General features: G+C 41.8%; 1 protein-coding gene across 3 annotated transcripts in view; it reads right to left on the bottom strand.

The window, feature by feature from the left end:
- SV2B (synaptic vesicle glycoprotein 2B) overlaps nt 1-14,281 on the bottom strand; it is a 203,957-nt gene that overhangs the window by 74,856 nt on the left and 114,820 nt on the right. For all 3 annotated transcript variants that reach the window (XM_049707014.1, XM_049707016.1, XM_049707015.1), the window contains one exon: nt 10,721-11,542. In XM_049707014.1, coding sequence (XP_049562971.1) covers nt 10,721-11,171 — 451 coding nt within the window. In that variant the 5' untranslated portion in view covers nt 11,172-11,542. The remainder of the gene's footprint in view (nt 1-10,720; nt 11,543-14,281) is intronic.

Here is a 14,281-nt window from a genome sequence, read left to right as displayed (position 1 = left end):
TTTTTAACAGCTCCTCAGGTGACTCAAATGGGCAGATAGAGGGGAGAAGCCCTCACCTGGAGCAGTGGTTCTCAACTGGAGGTGACTTTGTCCCTCCAGGGGATATTCTGCAATATCTGGAGACATGCCCAACCCTGCAACTTCCCCTCCATTCACAGTAAATATAACAGTTTACTTAAGGATTTCTCCCATTCATTCCTGCTGTATTTTCCATGGTCTGAAGATTATATTTTCAAATATGTGGATTAACAGCCCTATGAGCTTTTTCTAATTCACTAAAGTTTTCCATGGTGGGGACAAATATAGGGGAATACATATAAATAAGTAACTAGCACATTTTTATTCCCCAAATTAATAAATCATTAGTTACCAAACATCTTTTATTTAGGTCTCAAGGAGTGTGCTTACAACTGTGGAGAAAAACAAAAGCAAAAACAAAAAACCTTCAAGTCTTTGAAGGTCTCATGGCCAAAGACGTTCTGCAAGAAGTGTAGACAGAATGTACTGAGACATCTTCGCTACAATGAAAGTTCAAACGAGTTAGAAGCTGAACATCATCAGGTTGTTGGATCAGAAGATCCAACAGATGGATCAGAAGAGCAGAATGAGTATTAACTGAGGACATACTGTGTGCAGACCCTGAGCTGGACAGTTAGAAGGGTGATCTCATTCAATTCTCCCAACAGCCCTGAGAGCTAAGTACCCCTCTCCCCCTCCCTCTCCCCCCCCTTTTTCCAGACAATGCTATTTACTCCATGTAAAACTAAAACCTACACACATAGAGCTCCAAATAGCTTAGATTCAATCTTGATGAAAATCAGAGTAGAAATCCAGGATCCATAAGTTCGACTAAGTGGTTAATAGTTGGTTTTTGACACAAATGCTTTCAGACTGAGGTAGGCTCTATCCTTCGATGTAGGACTAAGTTGAAAGGCACAAAAAAAAAAACAGCTGTAGACAAATGGGAAAAGTGCCTTACTCAAAGCTAAATCCGTACTTAACATGTAGCCCGCATCATAAAACTGAGGGTTTTGTTTCAAGAAGGTCTCCTTGCAAGATTTTTCTTAACCCCGTTACAATTAACCCAAGGGTTAATTGTGAAATAACTTTTAATCTTGAAATTACGATGCTGGTTTTTTGGTTGCTTGGTTAGCTGGTGGGTTGGTTGGTTGTATAGGAAATTGTTTTTCTTCCTTTATGTTTGTTACAGAAAATTGAATTTACTCATCAGCTTTGTCATAGTCAACCCTCTGACTATGAATTCACTGATTTTATTGCAATAAACACAGCCAGCTGTGTAAAAATGTCAATCTCTTGAAGTTAGGAAGGGTTGTCTTCTTTGCATAAGTCATCGGTTTTCTTTCTTGCATATATTAAATAAGAAAAAAAAGGTGCTTATAGCAGAAATATTTTGAAGCTCTATATAAAAAAATCTCAATTTTTCAAAACACTCAAACAGCTTCTACTGTTTCCTCTATGTACTAGTCCAGGAATTGCATATTTCTCCCTTGGAGTACTCCAGTAAACTTCTGTCAGATCTCCCACCTTAGTCTCTCTCCCTGACAATCCATTTTTCGTCAATGTGGGGATTTTGCCAGTTGCTAAATATGTCTACTCCAGTTAAGCACTCCAGAACTGGGGAAATAACCACAGGGTGGATTTGGGGACCTACTGGGCCCTCTGTGAGATGGGCCTGAGCCAAAACTCCATTGATCACCTGGCCTCCATTAGTCCCTAATCTGACTGATAGAACACAGTGATGTTTTGAATCTCCTGGAATTAGTGCCAGTCCAGATCCAGTGTCTGGTAATCCTCAAAAGGTCTGATTATTTCCTTTTCTCCAACGCACAGTCATGCTGGTAAAAAGCCAAAGGTCCCTTGGGGAAGACTGGAAGAAAGATGAACCAGTATAAATTTTTGGCAGCGGCCTGGGATCCTTCCTCAAGGGAACCCAGCCTCCCCTTCACTCATGGATTTTGGGTCTATAAACTGGCTCAAATCTGGGAATCAATTGAGGGGCAGTGACTGTTTTTATGAGACAGGTTAGACTTTTGTTCACTTGACCTGGAATTTTTCTGCTCATACAGATCAAATAAAAATTTAGTAGGCTTCCTATGTATTTCACTTCTGGGAATACCACAGTCTCTTAGAGTCAGGTACTGCTTTGACTCTGCTGTCCATTACAGTAATCACGCCCACCTTGACTTTGGTGGTTAAGTACTGTCACTTGGCCCCTGCCACCCAGGGTCCAATTACTCTGCATTTAGGTTTCTCACTTCAGTGACTGAAGTCCCCACTGCGAGGTCTGGCTTACATTTAAGAGTGATCACAGAGCTCTTCAAGGATGCTGGGGGTCCCCTCACAAATTTATTTCTCATAGTCACGGTGAAAGGTGTGTCCTGTGTAACCCCCCAAGGCAGGTGAGTAGGTTTTAAATGACAAATTCACTCTAACATTCCAATCTCCCTAAGCCTTTGAATCTCTTCCTCTACATTAAACCAAGGCAGGTCTGGCATTCAAGTTCATTTACTGTGGGCCAACTTTTGGTCCATGTTTTAGCCAACCAACCAACCAAACTAGTGGAGCCCTTTCTAACCCCCCGAGCTTCAACATTAAACGCAGAAATCTCTGTTTATCGGGTCCATATCAATTAATGTGGCCCAATCCAAATTTATGTTCCTTCCACCATTACCCCACCCCCCTAATATCCATTCCCACACATATTCCCTGAACTTCTGTGTAAATTAGATAAACCAAGTAGTTCTTTTGCAGTGTAGCAGAACTCCTCATGGGTCACATTTTGACCCTCACTTTTAGGGACCTGCAGGGACTTGAGTTTAGTTATAAGTCCAGAAGAAAAGAGGGGTGGGGGTCCTGAGGAGAATCAACAATGTCTTGCAAGGCAGGTGCCTTAAGGGGAGGCCATTACAGCTTCCTCATCAACGCAGGGTTAATCCCCTCAAGACGAGTGGAGGGCCTGCTTCTATTGGCGAAGAGAACTGATCAAAATTTAGGAGTTCAATGTCCCCAGCTGCATAAGGGTCTTCCCACACATCCCCATGCCAACTTCCAGGATCCTATTTCTTCCCTATCAATGCCTTTACTTTAACAGTGGACATGCTGTGAGGCTGGGAATTCAACCTGCACTGTAATTCAGCCACTCAGAGGATGAGATCCTGGGTTTGGTTGTCAGCAATCTCAGGAGATAAAGGTGTCCTTCAGGGCAGACATAGAAGATTTTGGGTCATTTATGCAGTGCTTGTGCTGGGAATTCGAGTCCTCAGTTCATTAATTTCTTTTCCCACTTTGTCAATGATATCAGGAGCAACCAGCCAATCTCATACTCGTTACTTTGACAGCAGTTAGTTTGACAAAAATGCTCACCTAGATCCTTGCCTCTTGTAAGTATTTGAATAGGAGTATCCAATGATGATATCTTGTGTATCCCTATTGCCACATCATGTTGTGAACAGGAAGTGCTCTCTTTACTACAGGAAATAGAGTCAATAGTGTCTTTAAATCTAACCAGATTAGAGAACTGATTCCAGAAGCTCCAGAACCAATTCAGTAAACTCATCCTTAAGATTCTGTTCCTCTAGAACCACTCCCAGTACCAAAATCACAGGAGTAGAGTCATCATCCTAAACCACCTTGTCACTCCCTTCCTCAAAGCCATTTAATAGCTCCCCATTTAATAGCTCTTGCATTGCCTGTAGAACCAAGTCCACACTCCTAAATATGGCAATCAGTGTAGACTCTATTAAGGGAGGCCTTGGCTTTCATTCTATTCTGAAGAATCCCATGATCTAAAAAATATAAATAAGGACAACTGATATCATCAAACACAAAAAGATTATATGAAAATTCTTAGTGGTGGATTTCACCATCACGAGTATTTGTTTCCATGAGGCTAAGTAAGTATTTATTGAGCACGTATTTTGTGCCAGGCTCTGGGGTACAGGTGGCCCCTCCTTTCAGGAACTGACACACTGAATTCAGGGCTAAAGAAAAAGTGGCTCATAAATCAAGTGCTCTGCCCTGATGTTCACTTCGAACTTGCATATAAAACAATTAAAGGATAATCTTTCATGACAGCAGAGTAATACATCCATCTCCAAGCTGCTATGGAAATTCAACACGCAATTTATTCTAATGAATCCACTCCATCTGACATTGCTCCATGTCCTCCCTTAGCTCATAATGACACCAAGCCCCAGGGGTCCCCTGTTACGTTCTAAATCACTATCTGAAGCGTAGGACTCCCTGAGCCTTCCCGCTGCAGATAGCAAGGAAAACTAACAGCCAACAAAATACCCACTGAGCAACTAGACCCTTCCAGGAAGTCAAAATTCTGAAGGCAAAAGTGGAACTCTTACCTAAAAATGAGGCTCTCTTTCTTTTGATCAGCATGAAGGTAGGAATCACCCACAGTTGCAGCCTAAGGGGTATTTTTACAATTACGAGAAAACTTTGGTGGCAATTTACCAAATGCAGGCAGAGAAGGATGCTGTTGCTTTGGTCCATGTGTCATCAATACTAAGTGGTATCCTAGCTATAAGGAAACAATGATTAGAGATGCCAACAATTTGATGTCATTTGAAAAAGCAAATGTCATGCCAGACAGTCCTAAACTTCCTATCTTTAAGTCATTTTAAATGATTTTTTCTACATATAGCTAGAAAATACATAAATAATATTGATACCTGAAGGGGATTAAAAAGAAATATATTGATAGATTCATTCATCAACCACCTAAAATCATGGAAGACTCTGAGAGGAAGAATTCAGATCAGCACAAGGTCACACAACCACTAGACAGCAGAGCAGATATAAAAACAAGCCACTTAACTCTACAACCTGCCAACCTCAAGTTCTATCCCTTACACTGTCTCTGTTTTCTTCATATTTGAATAACAGGGATAATACTGAATATTGTATTGCATAATTGCATAGTGCTGTTTGGTATTTTATATTTCTTGTATGAACTCTATTTTCACCATTAGAATAAAACACACTGAGTGCTGGAACCTGCCTGTCTTGCATTGCCATAGAGGGAATACAGGCATGCGGAAATGTCCAGCAATTCTTTTAAAAATAAGAATAAAGAGTCTAATTAACAAATGAATGCATTCTTTTTGTCTTAAAGGGGACCAACCACTTTATAAGAAGCAGGGCTGACCCTTCGATGCTAAAAACATTTTCACAGGACTTCTTCTTCCCCAACTGAGACAGTTCTAGACAAGTGACTCACTAAAACACAACCCTTCAAGGAAGCAAACTTTCATCTTTCTAAAACCTCAGCAAAGTGGCACAGCGGTACCCAGATATTTTTGTTACCTGGCCTGGGGATGCTTCTTTTATTTTCTGAATGGTTCATCCATTTCCAGGAAGAAAATAACAAAATAGTCTATAATTTGAGGCCCGTATTTGGGGGTAGGAAGAGTTCTCCTTCTGAATTCTTTCCCTGGAACATCAACTAGGAGTCAAGTCCAGAGGCATATCACTTTCAGTTTCCTTTTTTTTTGCTGAACTGCAGGTCTTGAGGGATCTCAGTTCCCCCACAAGGGATTGAACCCAGGCCACGGCAGTGAAAGCACTGAGTCCTAACCACTAGACCACCAGGGAACTCCCCCAGTTTCTTTTTAAAATACAAGAGAGTTAAGAGAATGAGGTCACAGACTGGTAGAAAATATTTGCAAAAGACACATCTGATAAAGGACTGTTATCCAAAACCTACAAAGAACTCTTAAAACTCAATATAAGAAAACAAAATCCTTCTTTAAAAATGGGTCAAAGACCTTAATAAACACTTCACCAAAGAAGGTATACAGATGGCAAATAAATATATGGAAAGATGCTCCACACCATATGTCATCAGAGTAATGCAAATTAAAACAACGGGCTAGGGCTTCTCTGGTGGCGCAGTGGTTGAGAGTCCGCCTGCCGATGCAGGGCACACGGGTTCGTGCCCCAGTCCGGGAAGATCCCACATGCCGCGGAGCGGCTGGGCCCGTGAGCCATGGCCGCTGAGCCTGCGCGTCCGGAGCCTGTGCTCCGCAACGGGAGAGGCCACAACAGTGAGAGGCCCGCGTACCGCAAAGAAAAAAAAGAAAAAAAAACAACGGGATATCACTTCACACCTATCAGAATGACCAAATCCAGAACACTGAAGACACCAAATACTGGCGAGGATGTGGAGCAACAGGAACTCTTGTTCATTGCTGGTGGGAAAGCAAAATGGCGTAGCCACTTTAGGAGACTTCAGCAGTTTCTTACAAAACCAAACTTTTTCTTACCATGCAATCCAGCAATCACACTCCTTGATACTTTCCCAAAGGAATTGAAAACTATGTCCATACAAAAACCTGCACGTGGACATTTATAACAGTTTTATTCATAATTGTCAAAACTTGGAAGCAACCAAGATGTCCTTCAGTAGGTGACTGGACAAATAATCTGTGGTACATCCAGACAATGGAATATTATTCAACATTAAAAAGACATGAGCTATTAATCCATGAAAAGACATGGAGGAAACTTAAATGCATATTACTAAGCAAAAGAAAGCAATTTGAAAAGGCTACATACTATATGAGTCCAATTATATGAAATTCTGGAAAAGAAAAAACCTTATGGAGACAGTAAAAAAAAAAAAATCAGTTGTTTCCAGGGGTTGGGGAAGGGGGGAGAGATGAATAGGCAGAGCACAAAGAATTTTAGGGCAGTGAAAATTCTCTGTATGATACTGTAATGATGGATATATGTCATTACACATTTGTCTGGCCCATTGAATGTGTAACAGCAAGATTGAACCCTAAAGTAAAAATAAACTATGGACTTTGGGTGATTATGATGTGTCAGTATAGGTTCATCAACTGTAACAATGTACATCTGCTAGAGGATGCTGATAATAGGAGGAGATGATGTATGTGTGTGGGGAAGGGGCATAAAGAAAATCTCTGTACCTTCCTCTCAATTTGTCTGTGAACCTAAAACTTCTCAAAAAAATATTGTCTTAAAAAAAAAACAAAAGAAAAACAGCTAGGAAGGGGAAAGAAAGAACTGGGTTAGCACTTGAACAGAAAAGGCCTTTTTACCAGCCAAGGTAGGGAAGCTTGACCTTAAAAGCCTATTATAAATAACTTTGGGTTAAAGAAATATGCAATGTCACCTGAGAAAATCTAGTCCTGAATTTGGATGAGTCATCATTATCAAGCAATCAACTTAGTAATAATAACAACCTCAACAATAATAACTAAAATGAGCACCTATTATGGGCAGGCACTGTTTCAGGCAAGTTAAATGCATTAAATCCATTTAGCCCTCAAAAACCCTATGAGGTAAGATACCATTAGTATCTCCATTTTGCAGAGAAGGAAACCAAGGCACAGAGAAGCTAAGTAATTCCCAAAGTCACCCTCCTAAGAATTGACAGAGCAAGGGCTCATACCCAGGCCACCTGGCTGCAGGGTCCAGCCTGCTCCATTGTCTCACTGCAACTATAATTCACTGTAAATGCTGAAGGGAGACTGTCATAATACAAAGTAACAAGAACAAACAGTAGTTTAGGGGCATGGAGAGCTGATTGCTTTACCAGCTTTATCTCACTGAATCTTCACAACAGATGTATCATTACCCTATTCCATATATTGGAAAACTGATAATTAAAGAAGTGATGACTTGCCCAAGGTCATTGGAAAATAAATGATATAGCCAGTTGCCAAACCCTAGTGGCCAGACACCAGTGTCCACACCACTATTCCCCACACCATGCTATGTCTCTGTTGGAAGCAATCCATGGTGCTCAAGTAATCTATGGGATGCTTGATGACTGGAAAGAAGTCTGCCCCATGGCATGACCTCTTTCCTAAAGACCATGTGTGAAAGAAAGGCGGTATGGTATAGCAGAATGAACACAGACCCTGAAATCAGAAAGATCTGGGTTGAAATCCCAGCTCCAGCAATTACTATGTGACATTAAATACAGCTCTCTGAGCCTGTTTTCTGATGTGTACAAATGGGATAAAAATCCTATAAGCACCATGGTGACTATGAAGCTGACATGAGACAGCACATGGAAAAGCCGGCCTCACGAGACCCTCCAAACACCCACCTCCCTGGATCCATACAGGGGGCCCCAAAAGTGCACCGGGAGTCCATCTCTGCTCAGGGGTCTGCCTGCCCCTCTTGGGCTGAGTCATAGCATCTTCATGATAAACACTGAAAGTAAAATTGCACAAATGTGGGCTCTCCAGATTGGGACCATGTTCCCTCAACTCCTAGCATTTGCCCTGGGAGCCAGCAGGAGCTGTTACCATGCTGTTAATGAGGTTACTGGGCACCAGGGTGGCAGAGAGAACAAGAGGGAGTGAAAGCGTTACTGACATACCAATTTGGACTAATAGGGACCCAAGGTTTCAGTTGAGAATGTTACAAAACAAAATAATGGTCTTGGAAATATTTAGATCAATTGGGGACGGTTTGGTTTGATCAGGACGTTGGGGTTTGTTTTGTTTTGGTTTTTGCCCTTTTTAAAAAATCTATTGAAACTTAGAGAAACATAGCGGAATTTTGTTGATAAAAAAATAATAAAAATAATTTTTAAAAAATAAAATTTTGTTGGTGTTTAAAAACTCTGGGTGATGTCTTGCTTATTGAGTCATTTCTTTTGTTTGCATATACTTGGTCTCTTCTGGTTTCCTGATGGCCATATCTGACAGAGTTCTCATCATTTTAAATGTCTCTTTAATTAAGCAGGAATGGATAAAACCATTTGTGTGTGTGTGTGTTTGTGAGTAGTATATTTCACTTATCATAATTCAAGTTTCATCCACGTTTTAGCATGTGTCAGAATTTACTTCTTTAAGGCTGATTTTGGGGGGGGGGCATTTATATTCATTAAGGATATTGGCCCGTATTTTTCTTTTTTCTTTTTTTTTAAATTTTATTGAAGTATAGTTGATTTGCAGTGTCGTGTTAATTTCTTCTGTACAGGAAAGTGACTCAGTTATACATATATTCTTTTCATATTCTTTTCCATTATGGTTCGTCACAGGATATTGAATATTGTTCCCTGTGCTATACAGTAGGATCTTGCTGTTTATCCATCATATATATAATAGTTTGTCTCTGCTAATCCCAAACTCCCATTCCTTCCCTCCCCTACTCCCCTTCCTTGGCAACCACAAGTCTGATCTCTATTATCTGTGAGCCTGTAAAACCATTTTTAAGAGCCTCCAGGGACAATTCTCTATGCAGATATTTTCTTTATATTATATCCCAATCTTATTTATTGTGGCTCAAAATCAGGGGCCAACAAACTATAGCCCATAAGCTAAATTCAGCCTACTGCCTTTTCTTGTAAATAAAGTTTTATTGGAACCAGTTGTGCCCATTAGTTTACAAATTGTCTATGGCTGCTTTTGTGCTAGAGGCAAAGTTGAGTAGTGGTGACAGAGGCCATCTGGAGCTTTAGAGAAAATGTTTGTCAATCCCTGCTCTACAGCAGGCATTGGGACCAGAATGGCACAAAGTGTTTCATAGCAGGTATCCCTACCATAATCAGATAATTCTCTATGTTCGTTAATGCTTGTTTGTCCTACTTTATGTAAGTTCTTTGAGAGTCAAGGACTACATCTACCTTGTTCAATATTTTCTCCCCAGGGCCTGAGCACAAAGACTAAAACATGGTACACAAGTAAGAGATATCTTTTGAGTGAATGAACTAAGTTGTTAGATGGATTTTGAGTTCTTGTGGGTCATAACTATGTCTCTGTCTTGAGGAAGAACCTGACTCACAGTAAGCTCTCTGTAGCTGTATATTTGCTAAACAATCAATTGCATGGACTCTGAAATTAGAGAATGAATATGTTTTGCAGGACATTTAATGACCAAGACTATTTTGTCTATATTTTGATGAATCTCTTCTATGTCACACAATTTATGCCCATCCTCTCTCTAACTTCACAGAATCCTCTGTGCCGCAAGCCCTGATATCTGATGTTTGGCTCTGATGGTGCTAGTCTCATCAATGATTTGCAAAGCTGGTCCTCCATCCCATGGAATCCATCTGTGCTTCACAGCGTGATCCCCAACAGCCTGAAGGGGCTCTGTGGGTGGCTCAGCCCAGTATTCATCGCCAAGGCACATGGGCATTCAGCCCACTAACACTTATATACAAGAGAAACCAGGAGCAGATGCTATCAGGTTCTGGAAAGACATAGAGAGAAGTACTGAGTGGAAGAGACCCCTGGCTTGCCACACACAAAATGAATTTGTCATTTGGCTATGGAAGATGGTTTAACATGAAAAAGAGAGAAACCAGACTCTCAAGGAGGCAACAAGACTTGGAAAAAAGAACATAACCTTTAAAAATTGTGAATCACTATGTTGTACACCCGTAACATACAATATTGTACATTAATTACACTTCAATTTAAAAAAAAAAGGCTTGGAAAGAAGAACTAAGAGCTTGGGACTCAGACAGATCTGGGTAGGCACCCAAGCTCCAATACTTACTAGCTTTGTAAACCTGTGCCTATTAATTTCTCTGAGATAAAAATACCTTAGTGACAAAATGGATGTAAAATGATAGTGTTGCAAGGACACTATGATAGATTTAAGATACCTAACAGTGACAGGTGCTATACAAATTTTACTGCTCTTTCCCCTTCAGATTTTAATGCCACAAAGAGAATGACCTTTGAAAATTTCTACTTACCAAGCATTCCTTTCTTGGAACTAGACAGACACATGTCCTTCTCTGCACTGGGCAGGGCAAAACTCACCACAAACACTTCCACGCCATCAGCCATCAGGGCCAAACCCAAAACAAAAAAGAGGGTCCACTGGAAGCGTCCGTGGCCACACTCATCAATGATGGTCTCGTACTGGTGGGCCAGCTGCTCTTCTTCTTCCATCCTCTCGGCCATCAGGTCTGCCTGGCCCCGAAGACCATCCACCCTGGAGGGCGCCATCTTGGTCTGCTTGGCCTTGATATCATCTGGGTGAGGGATGCCCTGGTACTCGCCCTCATAGATCTCATCCTCCTCATCATGGCCTTCTGTAACATCACTCTGTGCATCTTCTTCTGGATTGGATTCATTACCACGATAATAGCCATCACTGGGGGCATAGCCCTCATAGTTGTCATGATATTTGTAGTCATCCATTCCTTGGTTCTGGGACTGCCTGCTTGCCTCTTGAGCTATATCCCTTGCACTGTGAAAGAGGTTTGGGCTGTTTCAATAAACATCATCCATTCTATGTACAGAGTTGTTTAAATGTAGACTTCTTGGGTGAACGTGACACCTGTATTCTTCGCCTTGGTCTCAAAGGCGACCTAAGTATCCATGTGCACTCAATGTCTATTGGAAGTCTTTGGAAAGTTTCAAATCCTGGTCTGGTCTCCTGCAGCAATCCAAGGGTATTGTGTTGGAGACGTTGATTAGAAATGGGTCCAGCTGTTCTCCTTGACAAGGAGTCTGTGGGACTTGGCAACTTGCTGACTGGCCTGGTTTGTTCTGTTACTGAAGGTTATACCCTGGAGTACAGAGAAAGGAAAGAGAAGAATGTTATGAAATGTGGAAATTCTGACAAAATACTCTCAGAATTAAACAAATATGTTTATTAGTGCCAGTGCTTCATGTGTAATGTGGAGGAAATCTTGGTTAGACATCAGATTCATACCAAATGAAGGAGCCTTAAACCGGTGAAAAAGAGCAGTGGTCAGAGAGGCCCTTGGAAGCATTGATTAACCCATGAAAGGGGTCAAGTCTTATACAAGAATGAAATATAAAGCGAGCAAGAGATTTTCAATACAAGACGATTTTGTGTCATGGGTTTTCTGTTAGGGTAGATCAAGCTTTTGGCAACAGGGCAGGTTTATTACAGCTCAGCTTCTGTTATGAGGAGGCCAGCTTTTCTAACTTTGGCATGAAGTGGCTGTACAATTTTACATCTAGAAATGTATGGCAAAGAAATATCCAGGACCATTTTTCCCAGGGCTCAGCTTACTTCTGAAACTCAGCATTGTGTGGTTCCAGGGCCACTCTGACCTTGTACTTGTCTTAAATAGGCAAGAATAGTTGCTGAAGACCCAGAACCAGAGAGCTTGTGCCTGAAATTTGATTCTGCCACATAATGGCCATGTGATCATGCACATATTTTTCTGAGCCTCAATTTTCTCATCTGTAAGATGAAGATAATAATAGTACTTAACCCGTAAGGCTGTGCATAAAGTACTTAGAACAGCGCCTGACCTGCTTGGTAAACACTGTTTAAGCATTGATGTTATTTTGCTCTTTTTCTTTCTAGCTCCAGTTCTGGAAACCAAGACCCAGTATTGTCAGAGCCAAGACCCTACCTTATATCCCAATTCCAATCAGTGGGTCCATCTGTTGATTTCCATGCCCAACAGACCCTGTCCTAATTACATCCCTAGAATTCCAGTTCTCACAAGGTATGGAGTCACCATTTAACAATGCCTCCTGGGTACCAGAAACTGTGTAAATGTGTCACATCCCTTATCCCTAATTCCTACAACAATCAGAAAAAGAAAGAAAATGTGTTTGCCTCCTTATCTTACAGATAAAGAAACTGTGTCTCAGGTGGAGTTAGATCAAGGTCACAGAACCAGGACTCAACCAGGTCCACTGATACCCAAAGTCAGTTCTTTCCATGGCTGTCGTTCTTCCCAAATGCTGTTCCAAGGGCCTGTCACACTAGATCCCCCGGGGAGTTTAGAAAACAGATTCTAGAATGCATGCAGAGGGACTGGTTCAAGCTCAGAAACTGAGTTTTCACACGGTTCCCCGAGTGGCTCTGAGGCCCAGCTTCTTACTGAGCAGCGCCCCCAGGTGGAGGCCAGACCCCTCTTGGACACCTTAACTCACTTCAACTCTCCCCACTGCCAGACCCTCGGACTAAGATGGATGCTCAGATCTCTTCATCAGGGCTGCCAGAAATCCACTCCCCAGCTCAACCCACCTGCTGTGAAGTACATACTCGTTCCCTCAACCTTTCCAGGCCTCCCTGTCACACCCGAAACCCACATTGTCCTTTCACCAAGCTCAGCCGACGCCACCCCACAGAGGACTGGACACGCTTGCCCTTGCCGTGCCCACAGGGTATCCCTGGACCCCCTGCCCTACACCTGTCTGCCTGACTCTCCTCGCCCTCAGCCCTGGACAGACTCCAGCTCTGGAACTCATTTGACTCCGAAAACACAAGGGATATCTACTGGGGGATGCCAGACACTAGTGGTTCTCAAACGCAGGGTAGGCCAGAGCCAGTCAGGGCATGAGGGGCTCATTAGAAATGCAAATCCAAGCACCCCTCCCCCAAAGACTCTGAACCTGCAGAGCTGGGATGGGGTCTGGAAATCTGCAACTTCCACAAACGTCATAAGGAATCCAGTGGACTACGCTTTGAGAAACAGTGAGGTAAAAAGTCAGCAAGAAATATTTACTGAGAACTGATTCTCACTTCATCCTTTCAGATTTTTCACCATCCCCAGTAAATAAATTTGTATTAGGCCATGCTGGCCTGAACCATGTCAAATTAATATTCTAAATCTGTTTTTATTATATGCATTTAGGACCACAGGAGGAATATAAATCACATGTAAACAGCATGAGAGCTTTGCAGAGTGCTATAAAAAATGGAGAAAGAACGCGCCAACTGCCTGAGATCTGGTGTGTTATTTCCATCCTGGGGGTTCTGCAAAAATGTCATGAACTAAAAATGATAGATTTGCAATTCCAAAAGCACATGTGGGAAATACCACTCGGGGCAAAGGTCCTGGGACTTGCTTTGTGGAAAGAAGCAGATCTTTGTCAAAACAAATTCCACTCGTCTGATCCAGTTAAATGAACTGCTGTGAATGTCAGGTGTCGTGGAGTCGGGAAGACTCACTGTCAAGTGCTGTGGGGGTTTTTTCTCTTTCATTGAGAAATGCCAACTCATTTTTCCAGCGAAGTATTTTCTAGAGAGTACAGCTATTAATCCTTTATGGGTTGAATTGGGACCCCTCCCCCCTAAAAAAAAGGTATATTGAAACCCTAACTTCCAGTACCTCATAATGTGACCTTATTTGCAACTACGTCTTTATAAGGATAATCAAGTTAAGATGAGGTCATTAGGGTGGGCTCTAATCCAATATGACTGGTGACTTATAAAAAGGGGAAATTTGGATGCAGAGACAGACACACATAGAGAAAAGATGATGTGGAGACACAGGGAGGGTACCATTGACAAGACAAGGGATGTCTGAGGCCACCAG

Source organism: Orcinus orca, chromosome 2 (assembly GCF_937001465.1).
Source record: "Orcinus orca chromosome 2, mOrcOrc1.1, whole genome shotgun sequence".
In the NCBI taxonomy this organism is placed as follows: Eukaryota; Metazoa; Chordata; class Mammalia; order Artiodactyla; family Delphinidae; genus Orcinus; species Orcinus orca.
Note: the sequence above shows the minus strand (reverse complement) of the source record. Positions and strands in the feature narration are given on the sequence as shown.